The 21,838-nt window shown below is 48.4% G+C and overlaps 1 protein-coding gene across 1 annotated transcript in view; it reads left to right on the top strand.

Annotated features, from left to right (window-relative positions):
* LOC145337798 (dynein axonemal heavy chain 6-like) overlaps positions 1-21,838 on the top strand; it is a 785,492-nt gene that overhangs the window by 263,873 nt on the left and 499,781 nt on the right. Inside the window, exons 27-28 of the mRNA XM_080182651.1 lie at positions 3,741-3,794; positions 14,041-14,186. Coding sequence (XP_080038777.1) covers positions 3,741-3,794; positions 14,041-14,186 — 200 coding nt within the window. The remainder of the gene's footprint in view (positions 1-3,740; positions 3,795-14,040; positions 14,187-21,838) is intronic.

The following is a 21,838-nucleotide window of genomic DNA, read 5'->3' on the forward strand; positions in this document are numbered from 1 at the left end:
CGTTGGACCCTTAGAGTATGAGCGGGGGGACTTAGTGGTAGGGGATGGGGAAATGGCTGAGGCCTTGAATAACTTTTTTGTTTCTGTCTTCACGGAGGAGGACGTGAATAATTTGCCGGGTGTTAGCGATGGAAAGGTGGTAGGACTGGAGGGTCTCAATGACATTACTGTTACTAGAGAGGTGGTGCGCAACAGACTGGAGGGACTGATTGTGGACAAGTCCCGAGGACCTGATGGAATGCATCCGAGGGTTCTGAAGGAAATGGCGGAGGTGATAGTGGATGCCTTGGTGGTTATTTTCCAAACGTTGCTGGATTCTGGGGAAGTGCGGGAAGATTGGAAAACGGCTAATGTTATGCCGTTGTTTAAGAAGGGTGGCAGGAAAAAGGCGGGGAATTATAGGCCGGTCAGTTTAACGCCTGTTGTAGGTAAAATGTTAGAATCCGTCATCAAGGAGGAAATAGCGAGGCATCTTGAAGGGAATTGCTTGATAGAGCAGACGCAGCACGGTTTCGTTAAGGGGAAGTCGTGTCTGACAAATTTACTGGAGTTCTATGAGAATGTGTCTAGGGTGGTGGATCGAGGAGAGCCGGTGGATGTGGTCTTTCTTGATTTTCAGAAGGCGTTTGACAAGGTACTTCACAAGAGGTTATTGCAGAAGGTAAGGGGGCATGGAGTTGGGGGTAGGGTGTTAGCGTGGTTAGAGGATTGGCTGTCAAATAGGAGGCAGAGAGTGGGGGTCAATGGGTGCTATTCGGATTGGCGGTTGGTGACTAGTGGGGTGCCCCAGGGGTCGGTGCTGGGGCCTCAGCTATTTACCATTTATATAGATGATCTGGAGGAGGGAACTGAGTGTATGGTGTCGAAATTAGCTGATGACACCAAGATTGGTGGAACGGCAAATTGCGCAGAGGGTGTGGAGAGTCTGCAGAAGGATCCAGATAGGCTGGGCGAATGGGCCAGGAACCGGCAAATGGAATTTAATGTTGGCAAGTGCGAGGTTGTGCACTTTGGTAGGAATAATGGTAGGAAGGACTATTACTTACATGGCGAAAAACTGCAGCAGGCGACGGTGCAGAGGGACCTCGGGGTCCTTGTGCATGAGTCGCAAAAACCCAGCCTGCGGGTGCAGCAGGTGGTCAGGAAGGCTAGTGGGATGCTGGCCTTCATCGCGAGGGGGATTGAATATAAAAGTAGGGAGGTCTTGCTGCGGCTGTATAGGGCATTGGTGAGGCCGCAGCTGGAGTACTGTGTGCAGTTTTGGTTGCCGCACTTACGCAAGGATATTTTGGCCTTGGAGGGAGTGCAGAGGAGGTTTACTAGGCTGATGCCAGAGTTGAGGGGGTTGAGCTATGAGGAGAGGCTGAATAAACTAGGCTTGTACTTGTTAGAGTTTAGAAGAATGAGGGGAGATCTCATTGAGACTTACAAGATGATGAATGGGATGGATAGGATCGAGGTGGAGAGACTCTTGCTGCTCAGAAAGGACAGTAGGACTAGGGGGCACAGCCTCAAGATAAAGGGGGGGGCGGTTTAGAACGGAATTGAGGAGGAACTTCTTCACTCAAAGGGTGGTGAATCTCTGGAATTCTCTGCCCGTTGAAGTGGCGGAGGCTACCTCGCTAAATATTTTTAAGATGCGGGTTGATGGGTTTTTGATAAGCGAGGGGATTAAGGGTTATGGGGAGAGGGCGGGAATGTGGAACTGAGCCACGACAGATCAGCCATGATCTTATTGAATGGCGGGGCAGGCTCAAAGGGCTAGATGGCCTACTCCTGCTCCTATTTCTTATGTTCTTATGTTCACCAAGGTTCCTTAGGCAGCACTTTCCAAACCAAGACTACTACCATCTAGAAGAGTACCAGATACCTGGGAACACCACACCTGGAGGTTCCCCTCCAAGTCACATACCATCTTGTCTTGGAAGTGTATTGCCGTTCCTTCATTGTCACTCGGTCAAAATCTGGAACTTTCTCCCTCACAGCACTGCAGGTGTACCTACACCTCAGAGACTACAGCAGTTCGAGAAGGTAGCTCACTACCACTTTCTCAAAGGGTAATTAGGGATGGGCAATAAATGCTGGCTTACCCACTGATGCCCACATCCCATAAATGAAGGATCATTTTGATCTGAAGCGTTAACTCTGTTTCTCCCTTCACAGATGCTGCCCGACCTGCTAAGTTTATCCAGCAGGTTTTATTATATTAAAGATTTGACAATTTGAGTAAATATTATATATAAAAGAAACAAATGCTTGCTGAGCCAGCAAGCCCCACATCCCATAAAAGAATACATTATAAAAACTCTGGATGAAAGTTGATTCCTAACTTCATAGAATCCCTGCAGTACAGAAGGAGGCCATTTGGCCCATCGAGTCTCCACTGACAACAATCCCATCCTATCTCTGTAACCCCACATATTTAACCTGCTATCCCCCTGCAACTAGGGTCAATTTAGCATGGCCAATCCACCTAACCCGCACATCTTTGGACAGTGGGAGGAAACCAGAGACTTGGAGGAAACCCAGGCAGACACGAGGAGAATGTGCAAACTCCATACAGGCAGTAATCAAACCCAAGCCAGTAATCAAACCTGGATCCCTGGCGCTGTGAGGCAACATTGCTAACCACTCTGCCACCGTGCCACCTGTTCCTTCTCTATTGTCACTACTTCATTCTCTGTTCCCTCTCTCCAAGGCGAGGGATATGTTTGTATTCCATCCATTTTCAGTAGTAAAAATTTACATGAAATCATATTACTTTATGTCAGAAGCTGGTGACAAAAATGTTGTCAATAACCGCAGTATAACTTAATTAGTTTGACAGGTGTGTAACTGGCTTTCCTCATGAATTAGCAGTATGCAGTTATTTGGTGAGCAAATAGGTTGGGTGAATCTCTCTGACAGAAGACAATGATGCTGCCTCAGCCTGTTGTAGAATGATTGCCAGGAACTGGAAATAAAGATGTTGATGCCCTGGTTCATAGCTGAGATTGTGAATGCTGTTAACCTGCAGGCTGGAGCAGACAGCCACTGCTAACTCCAGCCATCAAACTCTCTACATTGCACACTCCTCAGGCTGATTATTGTGATGGCTATGCCTGATTTTGGATCTCTTACACTATCAGAAACAGATAGTGCCCTGTTAGAATAATTAGACAGTGTCCCCTCTCAGACTTCCACATATCAAATCCCACTGGCCAATCCACGGGGCCTGGTGACAAGGAGGTATGTTGAATATCCCAAGATGGGAATGGCCTCTAAAACGCCTGCAGCTTGCCATGAATTCTCCAAATAACCCAGCACAATTTGAGTAAATCTTTGCACTTTCCTATGCCTTCCAAAGTCATGGTGGCACAGTGATTAGCACTGCTGCCTCAGTGCCAAGGATTCGGGTTCAATTCTTGGCTTGGGCCACTTTCTGTGTGGAGTTTGCACATTCTCCCCATGTCTGTGTGGGTTTCCTCCAGGTGCTCTGGTTTCCTCCCACAGTCCAAAAGACATGCTGGTTAGGTGAATTGGCCTTGCCAAATTCTCTCTCAATATATCCAAACAGGCGCTGGAGTGTCAACTAGGGGAATTTTCATAGTAACTTCATTGCAGTGTTAATGGAAGCCTACTTGTGACTAATAAATAAATAAAGTGTGGAATTGATGAGAATTCTGCAGCTGAGGCCTCAGTAGTAATTTATTTGTAAAGGTTGAAGCAGTTTGACACTCAGATATGGTTCTGCTTTTCAGGCTCTGGGAAAACATTGTGTTGTCTTCAACTGCTCTGAAGGTCTGGATTATAAGGTAAAAATACCTCAACTATGTTTACTGCACCAAATAATATTTTATCAGGAATTACCCAACCTCATCTGGGTATTGATTTGGCCCAAACTTATCTCAGACATTAACCTGACTCAGATGTATCTCAGTAAACCAAGTTAGGAAACACATGGACTGGTGCACTGCCAGTCACCTGAAAAGCCTCGATAATACTGGGATAGAATTTAAGGTGAATGGCGTTATGGGCGTTGTACCTGCACTGCCAATATTTGATGGGATGCTGCAAAGGGAACTTTACTCTGTACCTAATCTATGCTGCACTTGCCCTAGTGTGTCCTATGTGACGATAAATATAAGAGCTTGAGAAAATATTCACCAGCAAATGGATAACTGGTCAGATTGAAGATGGAGAGTTGAATTTGGTGCTAGCAGCTATGGTGGGTCAGAGCGCTGGAAGCAGCTCAGCTATTTTTTGGCAGCCACAGTATGATGATATGTCCATCTGTCAGACTCAGGGAAGGGAGCTTGGGTTTGCTGGGACTAATAAGGCTAGCTCTGGTAAAGATGGGTACAGAGCGGAACCATTAGCGAGAGGGGACTATTGGTTGTTTAGATGTACCACCATGGGTCACAAATGACTGATCAGGAGGACCCCCTCTCCTCTGCTCTCCGCCTCAGCAAAGGGCTTAAGGGAAGGCCAGCAGCTTTTACAGGAACATTAGTTTTATCAGTAGTATTGGTTTTGTGATGTTACATTAAGAGAGAATATGCTGATGAGTAAGATGCAGACATTGTTCTGAGGAGCTTTGCATGTGGTATGAAGATATGGCAGCTGCACTTTCCTGTCCACAATAATGGTTAAATCTTTCAAGTAAATCTGTCTGCTGATCAATCCTGTACTCCATCTCCAAATAAACGCAATCCTGTGTGGGATTGGGAAGTTAAGCAAACACAGCAGTGGGCCAATGTCCATAAGTGATCTCCCATTTAATGGCCACTGGGCAGGAAGTTGGTTCTCAGATTTCCCCACCCTGATTGGATTAGATGGATTTGTGAAGGTGAAAGGCACACCATCCCCTCTCCACCCCCGTCCCCCCTCCCCACACCGTCCCCTCTCCACCCCCGTCCCCCCTCCCCACACCATCCCCTCTCCACCCCCGTCCCCCTCCCCACACCGTCCCCCTCACCTCCCCTCCCACCCCGTCCCCCTCCCCACACCGTCCCCTCTCCACCCCCCTCCCCACACCGTCCCCTCTCCACCCCCGTCCCCCCTCCCCACACCGTCCCCTCTCCACCCCCCTCCCCCCTCCCCACACCGTCCCCTCTCCACCCCCCTCCCCCCTCCCCACACCGTCCCCTCTCCACCCCCGTCCCCCCTCCCCACACCGTCCCCTCTCCACCCCCGTCCCCCCTCCCCACACCGTCCCCTCTCCACCCCCGTCCCCCCTCCCCACACCGTCCCCTCCCCACACCGTCCCCTCTCCACCCTCCCCACGCCGTCCCCTCTCCACCCCGTCCCCCCTCCCCACACCGTCCCCTCTCCACCCCCGTCCCCCCTCCCCACACCGTCCCCTCTCCACCCCCGTCCCCCCTCCCCACACCGTCCCCTCTCCACCCCCGTCCCCCCTCCCCACACCGTCCCCTCTCCACCCCCGTCCCCCCTCCCCACTCCCCACACCGTCCCCTCTCCCCCCTCCCCACACCGTCCCCTCCCCACCCCCCGTCCCCCCTCCCCACACTGTCCCCTCTCCACCCCCGTCCCCCCTCCCCACTCCCCACACCGTCCCCTCTCCCCCCTCCCCACACCGTCCCCTCTCCACCCCCGTCCCCCCTCCCCACTCCCCACACCGTCCCCTCTCCCCCCTCCCCACACCGTCCCCTCTCCACCCCCGTCCCCCCTCCCCCGTCCCCCTCCCCACACGTCCCCTCTCCACCCCCGTCCCCCCTCCCCACACCGTCCCCTCTCCACCCCCGTCCCCCCTCCCCACACCGTCCCCTCTCCACCCCCCATCACCCCTCCCCACACCGTCCCCTCTCCACCCCCGTCCCCCCTCCCCACACCGTCCCCTCTCCACCGCCGTCCCCCCTCCCCACCCCCGTCCCCCCTCCCCACACCGTCCCCTCTCCACCCCCGTCCCCCCTCCCCACACCGTCCCCTCTCCACCCCCGTCCCCCCTCCCCCCTCCCCACACCGTCCCCTCTCCACCCCCGTCCCCCCTCCCCACACCGTCCCCTCTCCCCCCTCCCCACACCGTCCCCTCTCCACCCCCGTCCCCCCTCCCCACACCGTCCCCTCTCCCCCCTCCCCACACCGTCCCCTCTCCACCCCCGTCCCCCCTCCCCACACCGTCCCCTCTCCACCCCCGTCCCCCCTCCCCACACCGTCCCCTCTCCACCCCCGTCCCCCCTCCCCACTCCCCACACCGTCCCCTCTCCCCCCTCCCCACACCGTCCCCTCTCCACCCCCGTCCCCCCTCCCCACACCGTCCCCTCCCCACCCCCGTCCCCCCTCCCCACACCGTCTCCTCTCCACCCCCCCGTCCCCCCTCCCCACACCGTCCCCTCTCCACCCCCGTCCTCCCTCCCCACACCATCCCCTCTCCACCCCCCTCCCCCCTCCCCCCTCCCCACACCATCCCCTCTCCACCCCCGTCCTCCCTCCCCACACCATCCCCTCTCCACCCCCGTCCTCCCTCCCCACACCATCCCCTCTCCACCCCCCTCCCCCCTCCCCACACCATCCCCTCTCCACGCCCCTCTCCCCTCCCCACACCATCCCCTCTCCACGCCCCTCTCCCCTCCCCACACTCCATCCCTGTTCCTACTCCCCACACCATCCCCTCTCCAGCCCTGTCCCCCCTCCCCACACCATCCCCTCTCCACCCCCCCCCAACACCATCCCCTCTCCATCCCCCTCCCCACACCGTCCCCACTCCACCCCCCGCCCACACCCCACACTCCACTCCCGTTCCCACACCCCACATCATCCCCTCTCCACCGCCCTCCCCACTCCCCATACCTCACACTCCACCCCCTCCACACTCACCATACCTCACACTCCACCCCTCTCCACACTCACCATACCATCCCCTCTCCACCCCCCTCCCCACTCCCCACACCATCCTCTCTCCATCCCCCTCCCCACACCATCCCCTCTCCATCCCCCTCCCCACACCCCACACTCCACCCCTTGCTGCCTTCTCCCATGGACCATATTAGATCCCCCCCCACAACCTCCCCCGCCAACTCCACAATGGTTTTGTTTTCTGAATATGTGGGAATTATCCTGTGGCAAATTAGGAATTGTCAGATTCGCTGGAGCATGTAATTCAATAATAACTCCTGATTAATATTTAGCTGCTCTTCACAGTGCCAGTGAAGCAAGGCCATGACCTCTGGTCTTTTTAAAGACCCACACTCAGGTGCTGCTGTAAGGGTAGCAAGCTTGAAAACATTCGCTCAAACTGTTTTCATTCCCTAATAAATCTAGCTGCACAAAGATCATGTTTATCATTATTCTATGTTTGCAGCAGGAGGTGGGTGTTAGTGCTCAGTGATAGAACAATACATTCCAACATCTGTGGCAGAGAACTCATCCCTGTGAACTGTGGTCCAGAGCTCACCTACTGGCTCAAATGGGACTATTCCTGAGACAGTGAGCTCTGTCAGTGAGACCAGCACAGGAAGATCTTGCTGCTGCAGGAGGCAGAATTCTGAAATCTGCCTCCCAGCAAAGTCCAAAAAAGAGACAGTTCAGTAGCTGAATCCAAAGAATGGTCAGTGTGCATGTATAAAATCAAGATTAAACTGAGAACTGGGCACTATAAACCTACACACAATCCAAAATATAAAAATAAACCTAAATATCAAAACAACACTCAGTAAGCAGCTTTGAGAACTCAGGACTGATTTGTACAGGTGCCCAGCAATATTAAAATACTGATAAAAGTTTTAGTGAGACCCATACTTTCCAGAGATGCAAGTTCCCTACATCCTCATTGATGACCCTTCTGTAAGTACGGTGTGGTGTGTTCCTTTTCCAATACCATCCCAACAATGGGCACTTTCAGCGAATGACAGCAGTAGTGAATTTGTTGAAGGATTTTGTGGGGAAGCCAAGTGTGAATTTTCAGTGGTTGGATTCACCCTCTCATCCACCAAAACGTCAGTGGAACAGCTACAGAAACCATGGCAACACTGGTGTTTCAGTGTCCCTCTCTGCACATTTTGGTGGCACGGTGGCACGGTGGTTAACGTCGCTGCCTCACAGCAGCTGGAACCACTGTTTAATTCCGGTCTCAGGTCGCTGTCTGTGTGGAGTTTGCAAGTTGTCTGCATGGGTTTCCTCCGGGTGTTCCAGTTTCTTCCCACAGTCCAAAGATGTGCGGGTTAGGTTGATTGACCATGTTAAATTGCCCCATAGGGTCAGGGGGACTAGCTAGGGTAAATACATGGAGTCAAGGGGATAGGGCTTAGGCGGGGTTGTGGTCAGTGCAGATTCAATTGGCTGAATGGCCTCTTCCTGTGCTGTAGGGATTCTTTGTGTTGAAGAATTCACCCCAGTATCATCATCCCTATATAGCCCAACATATTTTATATGTTGATGCTTAATGTATCTTGTTTGGGGTAGTTGTACTTGCTTCCATACTTTGACATCTGGGAATTCCATGGTACTGACACTAGCTAAAATCATGGAAGATTAATCCATTCATAAAGTATGTGTTTCACTAACCATGATTTGGCAAAACATCCAGTTCCAGCACACTCCCACATCTTCGAACCCTCCAGCTGGGAAAAAAGGAGTGATAAGCTATTCTTGAAGTTTACTTTAGATGCTGAAACTGCACCAGTTTGCACAGTTATTTCTGCTTACATTTGGGTACGACATTGAGACGCAAATGCTGATGTTGTATATGTTAAAAAAATCCTGCCCCACTTTCATTGTTTTGCTTTGCGCTGTGTTTATACACTCACCCTCCAAATGCCTGACAGATTCTCAGCCTCATATTTCTCATCCTGTGCTGCATGCAAGGTTTAATTAGAATCGCCGAACTTTTGTGGTGCAGCAGGAGGCCATTTGGACCATCATATCCGCACTAGCTCTCTGTACAAGCATCAATTCCAACAACACTCAAGAAGCTTGACACCATCCAGGACAAAGCAGCCCGCCTGATTGGCAGCACATCTACAAACATCCACTCCCTCCAACGCCGAGGCTCAGTTGCATGCAGTGTGTACCATCTACAAGATGCACTACAGCAATTCACCAAAAATTCTTAGACAACACCTCCCAAACCCACAACCATTTCCATCTACAAGGACAAGGACAGTAAATACATGGGAACACCACAACCTGCAAGTTCCCCTCCAAGCCACTCACCATCCTGTCTTGAAAATATATTCCATTCCTTCACAGTCACTTGTCAAAATCCTGGAATTCCCTCCCTAACGACATTGTGGGTTAAGCCACAGCACAGGGACTGCAGTGGTTCAAGAAGACAGCTCACCACCACCTTCTCAAATGGCAATTAGGGATGGGCAATTAATGCTGGCCAGCCAGCGATGCCCATGTCCCATGAATGAATAAAAAAAAATTAATAAAGATCAGAAAAAGCATGGGTCCCAATAAACCTTGCCCCAGCCCAAAAAATATCCATTACTATTACTCCCTGCTTCCTGATATTCAGTCAATTTCGTATGCATATTGCTACTGGCACTGGATCCATGTACACCACATCAACAGCATTACCCTCATCGATCCTTTCTGTTACCTCCTCAAAAAACTCCAGCAAGTTATTTAAGCAAACTTTCCCTTTAAAAATCTATGCTGATTGTTCCTGATCAAGCAATGTATTTCCATGTGACACCTAATGTTTTTCAGAATCATTGTTTCTGGAAACTTGCCTACCACTGTAATTAAACGGAATAGTCTGTAATTGCTGGGGCCCTCTGTAAAACCTGTTTTGAACAAGGGAGTAATGTTTGCAATTCTCCAGTCCTCTGGCACTTCCCCCAAGTCTAGAGAAGATTGGAAGGTTATGGCCAGCACCCCTACAATTTCCATTTTCACTTCCTTCAGTGGAAGCAATGGCAATGGCACCGTGGTATTAGCGCTGTGGGACCTGGGTCTGAATCCTGCTACAGCAGCTGGTGGAATATTAATACAATAAAAAAATCTAAATTAAGAATCTACTTATGACCATGAAACCATTGTTGGAAAAACCCATCTGGGTCACTAATGCCCTTTAGGGAAGGAAATCTGCCATCCTTACCTGGTCTGACCTACATGGGACTCCAGAACCCCAGCAATGTGCTTGACTTTCAACTACTCTCTGAACAAAGGCAACTAGGGATGGGCAGTAAATGCAAGCAAACCAACAATGCCCATGTCCTCTGAATGAATCTCAAAAAAATCCTTGGATGCATCCCATCCAGTCCAATAGCCTTGTTAACTTTCAGCACTGAGGCTATTCAGCATTTTCCCCTTATCAGTTTAGAACTCTTTCAGGGACAGAATTTCCTTACTGTCACTATGGCCTGGAAAGCATCTCTCTCCTTGGTAAAGGTGGATCACTTCATACCTGAGCTCTTGCCCCCAGAGTCAAGATTTGGAGCAGAGTGAGTTTCCTGTAAAGTTGAGAGTGTGTCCCTGTTCCTTCTGCCTTTTCTGGTGGTGGTTTCTTTTGAATTTGGTATAGCCTAATCAAACCAGGCTTGTTATTGCCATATCTTCTCGCTCCCGTCAGTCCCTCTCTAAATCCTATGAACTTTTCCTTTTCACATATGTCTTCACCCAAGAGACTGAGGACAATGGTATGGAGTTCAGGGAGAGAAACTATGAGGTTCTTGAACAAATTGACATAGGGAAGGACAAGGTATTGGAGGTGTTGGCACCCTTAAAAGTGGATAAATCTCCAGGTGAATTGTGCCCTAGGCTGCTGTGGGTGGCAAGAGAGGAGATTGCAGGGGCTCTGACCCAAATTTTCAATTATTCTCTGGCCATGGGGGAGTCATGATGTAGAGATGCCAGCGTTGGACTGCCGGGGTAAACACAGTAAGAATTGCAGAGACGATCCTGGTTAGGAGTGAAAGTAATAGGGTAATTGTTATGGGGGACTTTAACTTTACTAACATTGATTGGAATTGCTATAGCTCTAGCTCGTTAGAGGGGTCAGTTTTTGTTCAAAGTGTGCAGGAAGGTTTTTTGACTCAATATGTAGATAGGCCAACTAGAGGTGAGGCTATATTGGACTTGGTGCTGGGAAATGAGCCAGACCAGGTGCTAGACTTGGAAGTTGGTGTGCTTTTTGGTGATAGTGACCACAATTCGGTTACGTTCACCTTAGTGATGGAAAGGGAAAGGCATGAACCTCGGGTCAGTAGTTTTAGCTGGGGGAAGGGTAATTATGAGGCCATTAGGAGAGAATTAGGAAGCATTGGTTGGACTAGGAGATTACAGGGACTAGGAACGTCTGAAATGTGGAGTTTTTTCAAGGAGCAGCTACTGTGGGTCTGTGATAGGTATGTCCCTGTCAGGCAAGGAGGAATTGGTAGGGCTAGGGAACCGTGGTGCACAAAAAAAGTTGATTTGTTGGTTAGGAAGAAGAAGGAGGCTTATGTTCGGATGAGGCTTGAGGGCTCGGGTAGTGCAGTAGAAAGCTTTAGATTGGCTAGGAGGGAGTTGAAGAGGGAGTTAAGAAGGGCTAGAAGAGGGCATGAGATGACTTTGGCTGATAGGATTAAGGAGAATCCTAAGGCGTTCTATAGGTATGTCAAGAACAGAAGGTTGGTTAGGGCAAGATTAGGGCCAGTTACAGACAGTAGGGGGAAGTTGTGTGTGGAACCGGAAGAGATTGGAGAGGCATTGAACCATTATTTCTCTTCGGTGTTCACGCAGGATGATATGAATGTAGCTGAGGAGGTCACTGGGGTGAAGGGGTGTAAAATAGAAAGTATTGTAGTTGATACAGAGGATGTGTTGGATATTCTAGATGGGTTGAAAATAGATAAGTCCCCTGGTCCAGACGGGATTTACCCTAGGATTCTATGGGAGGCAAGAGAGGTGATTGCAGAGCCACTGGCTCTGATCTTCAGGTCGTCGTTGGTCTCTGGTGTAGTACCGGAAGATTGGAGGACAGCGAATGTTGTCCCATTGTTTAAGAAGGGGAGCAGAGACTTCCCTGGGAATTATAGACCAGTGAGTCTTACTTCTGTAGTGGGCAAGGTTTTAGAAAGAATTATTAGGGATAGGATTTATAGTTATTTGGAGAGTAATGAATTGATTAGAGATAGTCAGCATGGTTTTGTAGCGGGAAGGTTGTGCCTTACTAACCTTATTGAGTTCTTTGAGAAGGTGACCAAAGAGGTGGATAGGGGTAAGGCAGTAGATGTGGTATATATGGATTTTAGTAAGGCGTTTGATAAGGTTCACCATGGTATGCTTCTGCAGAAAATGCAGATGTATGGGATTGGTGGTAATTTAGGTACTTGGATCAGGAATTGGTTAGCAGATAGGAGACAGAGGGTGGTGGTTGATGGTAATTATTCATCATGGAGTTCGGTTACGAGTGGTGTGCCTCAGGGATCTGTTTTGGGGCCACTGCTGTTTGTAATCTTTATTAATGATCTGGATGAGGGTATAGTTGGGTGGATTAGTAAGTTTGCTGATGACACCAAAGTCGGAGGTGTGGTAGATTGTGAGGAAGGGTGTCGAAGTTTGCAGGGTGACTTGGACAGGTTGCAGAGCTGGGCCGCGAGGTGGCGGATGGAGTTTAATGCGGAGAAGTGTGAGGTAATCCATTTCGGTAGGAATAACAGATGTGTTGAGTATAGGGCTAACGGGAGGACTTTGAATAGAGTGGAGGAGCAGAGGGATCTAGGTGTATGTGTACATAGATCCCTGAAAGTTGGGAATCAAGTAGATAAGGTTGTTAAGAAGGCGTACGGCGTCTTGGCGTTTATTGGTAGGGGGATTGAATTTAGGAGTCGCAGCGTCATGTTGCAACTGTGCACAACTCTGGTGCGGCCGCACTTGGAGTACTGTGTGCAGTTCTGGTCTCCACATTACAGGAAGGATGTGGAGGCTTTGGAGAGGGTGCAGAGGAGGTTTACCAGGATGTTGCCTGGTATGCAGGGGAGGTCCTATGAGGAGAGGCTGAGGGATTTGGGGTTGTTTTCACTGGAAAGAAGGCGGCTAAGAGGGGATCTTATTGAAACATATAAGATGATTAGAGGTTTAGATAGGGTGGATGGTGATAGCCTGTTTCCTCGGATGGAGAAATCTAGCACGAGGGGGCATGGCTTTAAATTAAGGGGGGGTAGTTATAGGACGGATGTCAGGGGCAGGTTCTTTACCCAGAGGGTGGTGAGGGACTGGAATGCCCTGCCTGCTGCAGTTGTAAATGCGCCTAGTTTGGGGGCGTTTAAGAGATTGGTGGATAGGTTTATGGACGAAAAGGGATTGGTTTAGATTAGTGGGTCAATGTTTTTTTTAAAATAAGACTGGTCGGCGCAACATTGTGGGCCGAAGGGCCTGTTCCGCGCTGTAATGTTCTATGTTCTATGTTTCACAATGCCAGGTTTAAGTCCAACCAGTTTATTTGATAGTAATCCAATTAGCTTTCGGAAATGGTGTTCCTTCGTCAGGTGTGTGGAAGGTTCTGATCAGAGAAGGGTTAACTGTGTGTGTCTTTATGTACCTTTCTCTGATCAGAACCTCCCACACACCTGACAAAGGAACACCATTTCCAAAAGCTCATGGGATTACTATCAAATAAACTGGTTAGACTTAAACCCGGTGTTGTGAAACTTCTTACATGGGGGAGGTACCAGACAATTGGAGAACAGCTAATGTGGTTCTGCTGTTTAAGCAAGGTGTAGAGCTTTGCTCAATGTTCTGAGTACCTTTGTTACATTTGAATGTTTCCTTCCCCTGTTTATCAGCACATTACATCGATTTGGCCATAAGCCCCCCCATCTGCCGTCCTCCTGCCCCCACCAATTTAGTAAGAACATATTTACACAGGCTAATGGATCAGATTAGTTACTGGCACACAAATCCATCTCTTCCATTAAGAAGCAGCAAAGCTGTCACTTTGATCATCCACAGTTGTAATGTGTGGCTGGGCACTGTCACCTAGTTAATTAAAATCTCATTCCTGTAAAGATAAGCAGATATGGCCACTGTTGTTTCCTCAGCAGGCAGCTCTGCTAATGAAGATTGGCATTAACTTTGGCCTTTCTTTCTATTTTCTCTCTCCCCTCCATTTAGATGATGGGGAAGTTGTTCTCTGGAATAGCTCAGTCTGGAGCGTGGTTCTGCTTTGATGAGTTTAATCGGATTGATGTGGAGGTCTTGTCTGTAACTGCCTCACAGATCCACACCATTAAGGCAGCCAAGGACAGTGAAGCTCTGAGGTGAGTGTTTTCACGTTGAGCTAAAAGATTCGTCATCTTGTCTATTTCTGGCAGAGCCATCCAGCAGAACAACAACAATAATGTGCATTTTTATAGCATCTTTCACATTGTGAAACATCCCGAGGCAGTTTACAAGCATGTTATCAAGCAAAATATGACACCAAACTACACAAGGAAACAATAGAGTAAATGAGCAAAAGCACAAAGAGGTTGGTTTTAAGGAGCATTGTAAGGAGGAGAGGGAGGCAGAGGTTTTGGGAGGAAATTCCACAGCTTAGTGCCCAGGCAGTTGACAAGTGGCTGCCAATGAGCGATTAGAACAGGATGTACAAGGGTCAGAATTAGAGGAACACAAGTATCTGGGGGACGATGGGTTTGAAGAAATTTGAAGACACTTGGGGGAATTTGAAAATAAGGTTGAGAATTTTAAAAAGAAGACATTGCCAGACTGGGAGCTGACGTAGGTTAATAAACTCAAATGTAATGGGTTAGTGGGACTGGATGAAGGTTAGGAGAAAGAACTGTAGATTATATAGAGTTGGGCCAGAAGCACTTTGCAATAGTCAAGCCCAGAGGTTACAAAGGCAGTACCTTCAGGGCTTCTGTTCAACAGCATTAAAAGTTTATCAACCTTTGGATCTTCATTAACAATGTTGAAAGCATTAATATTCCACAGCCCTGCTTGGAAGCAAGTTAAAAAAAAATTGGTTAGACTTGTGTAAGAATAATGAGCTGCCAGGTGGTATATAAAGTTGTATTTGTCCTCATGGCTGACTGCATCCATTTACGTTTGGGCTGCCAAAGACACACAAAATGATGTTCCTTTAAACCCTATGTTGTTTATGATTTGTTTTGCACAACGTGAATTGGCTAAATGGTTGGGCACATTGCTACAACCAGTTTTAACCAAGTTTCCCACATAAATGGTACAGGATTCCTTCACCTTTGAGAAGACCATACAGGACTCAAGAATAACACAGTGTCCATGACATTTGACATTGCTAGCCTATCCAACAGTGTACCACCCAAGTAAGCCATAGACATCTGCACTGTGTCACTATATTGTGGAGATTGAGGTACAGTGCCGTTGTATTTATTGAATTTGGGTAGTCAGTTGAGTTAGAATCCTCAAAGAATCCCTACAGTGCAGAAAGAGACCATTCGGCCCATCGATTCTGCACTGACCACAATCCCACCCAGGCCTACCTCCATGATGCTTTAAGAATTCAAAGGGAGTGGATAGCAGGGATTTGTGGGTCAGCAGGCTTTTAAACAGCGCCAGGTTTAAAAGGAGGCCTGGTGTAGACAGCGGGCAGCGTCAGAGCGGGCAGCGGAGTGAGAGGGAAGCAGAGTGAGCTACTAGGGCTTAGGAACGAAGGGCTAGGGAGAAAAGGGCCAGGTAAGTTTGCGTTGAAATTGTTCAATATTACTACAGTGAATAATGGAGGGGCATGTGATGTGCTGTTTCTGCATGATGTGGGAGCTGGTGGACCCCAGGGTCCTTCCCGGTGACCATGTCTGCAGTAAGTGCAGGTTGCTGGAGGAGCTCCAGCTCAAGGTAGATGAGCTGGCCTCTGAGCTACAGACACTGAGGCTCATCAGGGGGAGAGAGGGTGCCATTGACAATGGGGTGCAAGAGACATCCACCCCCCCTAGACTGGCTAACTCTAAGGGTCAGGAACAAGAGGGGGCTGCTGAGAGGAGGAAGGAGGGTGGGGATCGGAGGAAGGAGGGTGGGGACCGGAGGAAGGAGGGTGGGGAGCAGATGCTTCAGCCTCTCAATCTGCATAACAGGTTTGAGGTTCTTGGTTCCAGTGTGGACAAGAACGAGGGCGATGAGGTTGGTGAGCAAACTGCACACGGTACAGTGATGCAGACACAGGACATAGGCAAAGAGAAGGTGAAAAGGAACGTAGTCGTAATTGGGGATAGTGTGGTTAAGGGTATTGACACTGTCCTTTGTCACAATGACAAAGTGCACAGAAGGGTGTGTTGTCTGCCTGATGCTCGGGTCCAGGATGTCGCATCTGGGCTGCAGAGGAACCTGGAGTGGGAGGGTGAGAATCCGGTCGTTGTGGTACATGTGGGTGCCAACGACATAGGCAAAATGCGAACTGAGGATTTGGGGAGGCAGTATAAAAAACTGGGAATGGAATTAAAAAGTAGAACCAACAAGGTGGTTATCTCCGGACTACTGCCTGAACTGAGTGCAGACGGGCGTAGGGTTGATAAGATTAAGGAAGTGAATGGGTGGCTCAGGGATTGGTGTGGGAGGAATGGGTTTGAATTTATGGGGCATTGGCATCAGTATTGGGGCAGGTGGGACCTGTTCAGGTGGGGTGGGGTTGGTCTGAACCGTGCTGGGACCAGAGTGCTGGCTAATTGTGTAAATAAGACTGTAGATAGGGCTTTAAACTAATTGGGGGGGGGGTCAGGGTAGGTGACATTACGGGGTCTAAAGTAAAGGAGAGGGTGCAGGTAAGGGAGGAGGCCAAGGATGTCCCAATAATAAAGGGAGTAGGGGGCGTGAGTATGGTTGGTGGCGTTCTGGCAAATAGGGTCCAGGTGAAGGCTGGGATGAAGGCACTTTATCTGAATGCACGAAGCATTCGGAATAAAGTGGATGAGCTGATGGCGCAGATCGACACAAATGGATGTGATCTGGTGGCCATTACAGAGACGTGGCTGCAAGGTGACAGGGACTGGGAGCTGAATGTCCAGGGGTATCAAGTGTTTAGGAAGGATAGGCGGGAGGAAAAAGTGGGGTGCGTAGCTCTGCTGATTAAGGATAGCATCAGGGTGGTAGGAAGGGATGATATAGGAACCAAAGAGCAGAAAGTGGAATCGTTGTGGGTGGAGATTAGGAACAGCAAAGGGAGGAAGACGCTGGTGGGTGCCATTTATAGGCCCCCGAATAATGATCTGAAGGTGGGGCGGGCTGTTAACGCGCAAATAAATGCGGCGTGCAGGAATGGAACGGCGATAATTATGGGGGATTTCAATCTACATATTGATTGGTCGACCCATGTTGGACGCGGTGGGCTTGAGGAGGAATTCTTGGAATGCTGCCGGGATAGTTTCCTTGAACAGTGTGTGTTGGAGCCGACGAGGGAGTGAACTATCTTGGATCTGGTGTTATGTAATGAGGCGGGTAGAATTAGGGACCTTGTGGTGAAGGATCATCTTGGTAAGAGTGATCATTGTATGGTGGAGTTTCTGATGCAGATGGAGGAGGAGAAAGTGGGTTCCCGGACACGCGTCCTTTGTTTGAACAGAGGGGAGTATGGTAGGATGAGAGAGGAATTGGCGAATGTTGATTGGGGGAGCGCGTTGGAAGGTAGGTCTTCTGAGGAACAGTGGAAGATCTTTAAGGAGATCTTTCTTGGTGCTCAGCAGAAATTTATTCTGATGGTTAAAAAGGATCGTAGGATGAGAGATAATCAGCCGTGGATAACGAAGGAGGTGAAGGAAAGTGTTAAATTAAAAGAAGATGCGTTTAGAGTAGCTAAGAGTAGTGGGCAAGAAGAGGATTGGAAGAGGTTTAAATGTCAATAAAGAATGACAAAGAAGTTGATAAAGAAGGGTAGGATAAACTATGAAGCTGGGCTAGCGCTTAATATAAAAAAGGATAGCAAGAGTTTTTATAAATATATAAAAAGGAAGAGGCTGGCTAGGGTGAATGTTGGTCCCTTAGAGGATGAGAGGGGGAACTTAGTGGTAGGGGATGGGGAAATGGCTGAGGCCTTGAATAACTTTTTTGTTTCGGTCTTCACGGAGGAGGACGTGAATAATTTGCCGGATGTTAGCGATGGAAAGGTGGTAGGACTGGAGGGCCTGAATGACATTATTGTTACTAGAGAGGCGGTGCTCTACAGACTGGAGGGACTGATTGTGGACAAGTCCCCAGGACCGGATGGAATGCATCCAAGGGTTCTGAAAGAAATGGCGGAGGTGATAGTGGATGCCTTGGTGATTATTTTCCAAACGTCGCTGGATTCCGGGGAAGTGCGGGAAGATTGGAAAACGGCTAATGTTACGCCGTTGTTTAAGAAGGGTGGCAGGCAAAAGGCAGGGAATTATAGGCCGGTTAGTTTAACGTCTGTTGTAGGAAAAATGTTAGAATCCGTGATCAAGGAGAAAATAGTGAGGCATCTTGAGGAGAATTGTTTGATAGAGCAGACGCAGCACGGTTTCGTTAAGGGGAAGTCGTGTCTGACGAATTTATTGGAGTTTTATGAGGATGTGTCTAGGGCGGTGGATAGAGGAGAGCCGGTGGATGTGGTGTTTCTTGATTTTCAGAAGGCGTTTGACAAGGTACCTCACAAGAGGTTATTACAGAGGGTCGGGGGCATGGAGTTGGGGGTAGAGTGTTAGCGTGGATGGAAGATTGGCTGTCAAATAGGAGGCAGAGAGTGGGGGTCAATGGGTGCTATTCGGATTGGCGGTTGGTGACTAGTGGAGTGCCCCAGGGGTCGGTGCTGGGGCCTCAGCTGTTTACCATTTATATAGATGATCTGGAGGAGGTAACCGAGTGTATGGTGTCGAAATTAGCTGATGACACCAAGATTGGTGGAACGGCAAATTGCGCAGAGGGTGTGGAGAGTCTGCAGAAGGATCTAGATAGGCTGGGCGAATGGGCCAGGAACTGGCAAATGGAATTTAATGTTGGCAAATGTGAGGTTGTCCACTTTGGTAGGAATAATGGTAGGAAGGACTATTACTTACATGGCGAAAAACTGCAGCAGGCGACGGTGCAGAGGGACCTCGGGGTCCTTGTGCATGAGTCGCAAAAATCCAGCTTGCAGGTGCAGCAGGTGGTCAGGAAGGCGAATGGGTTGCTGGCCTTCATAGCGAGGGGGATTGAATATAAAAGTAAGGAGGTCTTGCTGCGGCTGTATAGGGCATTGGTGAGGCCGCAGCTGGAGTACTGTGTGCAGTTTTGGTCGCCGCACTTACGCAAGGATATTTTGGCCTTGGAGGGAGTGCAGAGGAGGTTTACTAGGCTGATTCCGGAGTTGAGGGGGTTGAGCTATGAGGAGAGGCTGAATAAACTGGGCATGTACTCGTTAGAGTTTAGAAGAATGAGGGGAGATCTCATTGAGACGTATAAGATGATGAATGGGATGGATAGGATAGAGGTGGAGAGACTCTTCCTGCTCAGAAAGGACAGTAGGACTAGGGGGCACAGCCTCAAGATAAAGGGGGGTTGGTTCAGAACGGAGTTGAGGAGGAACTTCTTCACTCAAAGGGTGGTGAATCTCTGGAATTCTCTGCCCGTTGAGGTGGTGGAGGCTGCCTCGCTAATTATTTTTAAGACGCGGGTTGATGGGTTTTTGGTAAGAGAGGGGATTAAGGGTTATGGGGAGAGGGCGGGAATGTGGAACTGAGACACGACAGATCAGCCATGATCTTATTGAATGGCGGGGCAGGCTCGAGGGGCTAGATGGCCTACTCCTGCTCCTATTTCTTATGTTCTTATGTCCTTATTTACCTTGACACTAATCCACCTAACCCGCATATCTTTGGACTGGGAGGAAAGTGGAGCACCCGGAGCAAACCCATGCAGACACGGGGAGAACTTGTAAACTCCACACAGATAATGACCCAAGCCAGGAGTCAAACCCGGATCCCTGGCTATGTGAGGCAGCAGTGCTAACCAGTGTGCCACCATGCCACCCATACTGGTCATAGTTCTGTTGCCATCTTGTATTCTCATAAACAGTGCAGTCATGGGATCCCTTCTACTGAACTCTCACAACATCTTTGTTGGTTTCTATAAGAAACACATCTTTGATGGAATGACACCTAATCTCCCAACTCTTGCATATTTCTGATACGTAGGTGATGCAGATGTTACAACTGAATCTTCAGATGTAACAACTGGCTCATCCCCGGACCAGAGTCAATCTGCCTAGTCTGAATTCAAACAAAAGCTTGATAGTTAACTATTCCATGGGGCATTTGCTATTGTCATGTGTTTGAGGAGCTGACTGTGTTTTATCCAAGTCTGTTTTATCTGAGTGTGCTCTATTTGAGAGTGTCTGAGTATCTGAGTGGGATTTAACCAAATGTATTTAATCCGAGTGTATTTGAGCATTCAAGTGTGTATTTTCCAAGTGTCTTTGAGTATCCGAGTGTAGTTTACCTGAGTGTATTTGAGCATCCAGATATGTTTGACTGTCTGAGTGTATTTTATCTGAGTCTGTTTGAGTATCTGAGTGTTTCTTATATTTTTAATCCTTATTTAAAAGGATATTTTCATTACATTGGTTTTTTTGGAGGTCTTATTATCTTCTGTGAGTTAGGTCACTGATAGAGCCCCAAAAACCCGGCACGAAACTCTGAGAAAATGTCCAAACCTTGTAGTAGACCCAAATCAAGAAATCTGTCACCTTTGCTATGAGGTTTGGTTGGTTTTCATTGGGTTCCTTGAATGATTTTTTGGTTTCTTATTTCTCGGCGGTCTGTCAGTTCTGGGAGTTGGGTCTAGTACTAAGTTTGGTCTTTTTATTTTCATGGTTTCTTGCCCTTTTTTTGAGGGGAGGGAGGAGATTGTCCGTCAGTTGTTTGGGTTGGATCTGCGGCAAAGTTTGTATTTTTATAATCTTCTTCAATTTCTTGTCTTTGATTGGGATGGGGTCTGTCTACCAGCTGTGTGGGTTGGGTCTTTTCTAATTTAGTTTTTTTAGAACCCAAGAATAAACAAAAAAAGGCACAGGCTTGGAAGGCTGAAGGGCCTGTTTGTGTGCTGCGCTTTCCTAACATCTGAACAATACTTAAACATGACAAGATACAAGTCTTAACCACTAACCTATTTTTATTAATTCCAGTTCAAGCTTAAATCCCTCTTCAAAATTGGTGAGAAAACAATACAGGCTTATTGCTTGTATTTGTTAACAGACCTAGAGTTTTCTGAACAGCTCTGGAGAGAGACAGAGCTTTTCTGAGAGAGAGAGAGAGATATCTCTTTTAACCAGCTCCAGTCAGCAACTGTTCTTCATTTCTAAAATGAAACGAAAACACTGTCTTTTCTGCAAGCTTAGCTCCTCCCATTAATCACTTGATTCTGTCAATCAACTTAATTAAAACCCTACCATGAAACCTCAAAGGAAACAGAAATGCATTAACTCTGTGTAAGCAAACACATCTCTAGCTAAAATCAATCATTATACTGCATTCGCAACATTTGAGCTGCCTGCTGCCCAGAACAAGTTGGCAGCGTATGAACAGAGCTGAATTTTAAACATATCCCTTACATGAAACAATATAAAAATATATTTCATAATGGCACAGTATCATCACAGTATCCAAGTCTGCTATATCTGAGAGTGTTATCATTTCTATGTATGTTTTCTCTGTGTGTGTTTCTGTATCAATGTGCATTTGAGAATCTGGATGTGTTTGGTAGAGTGTGTTTTATCTGAATGTGTTAGGATTTTTGTGTGTGTTTTAAGACCATCAGAAATAGGATTAGGAGGAACACGCTGTTTGGCCCCTTGGGCTTGCTCTGCCATTCAATAGGATCATGACTGATCAACATTCAAGAACAAAGAACAAAAAATTACAGCACAGGAACAGGGTCTTCAGCCCTTCAAGCTTGCCCCGACCATGCTGCCTGACTGAACTAAAACCCCCTACCCTTCTGGGGACCA

The sequence above is a fragment of the Carcharhinus amblyrhynchos genome, unplaced genomic scaffold, assembly GCF_965287045.1.
Source record: "Carcharhinus amblyrhynchos unplaced genomic scaffold, sCarAmb.v2.hapA scaffold_76, whole genome shotgun sequence".
Classification (NCBI taxonomy): Eukaryota; Metazoa; Chordata; class Chondrichthyes; order Carcharhiniformes; family Carcharhinidae; genus Carcharhinus; species Carcharhinus amblyrhynchos.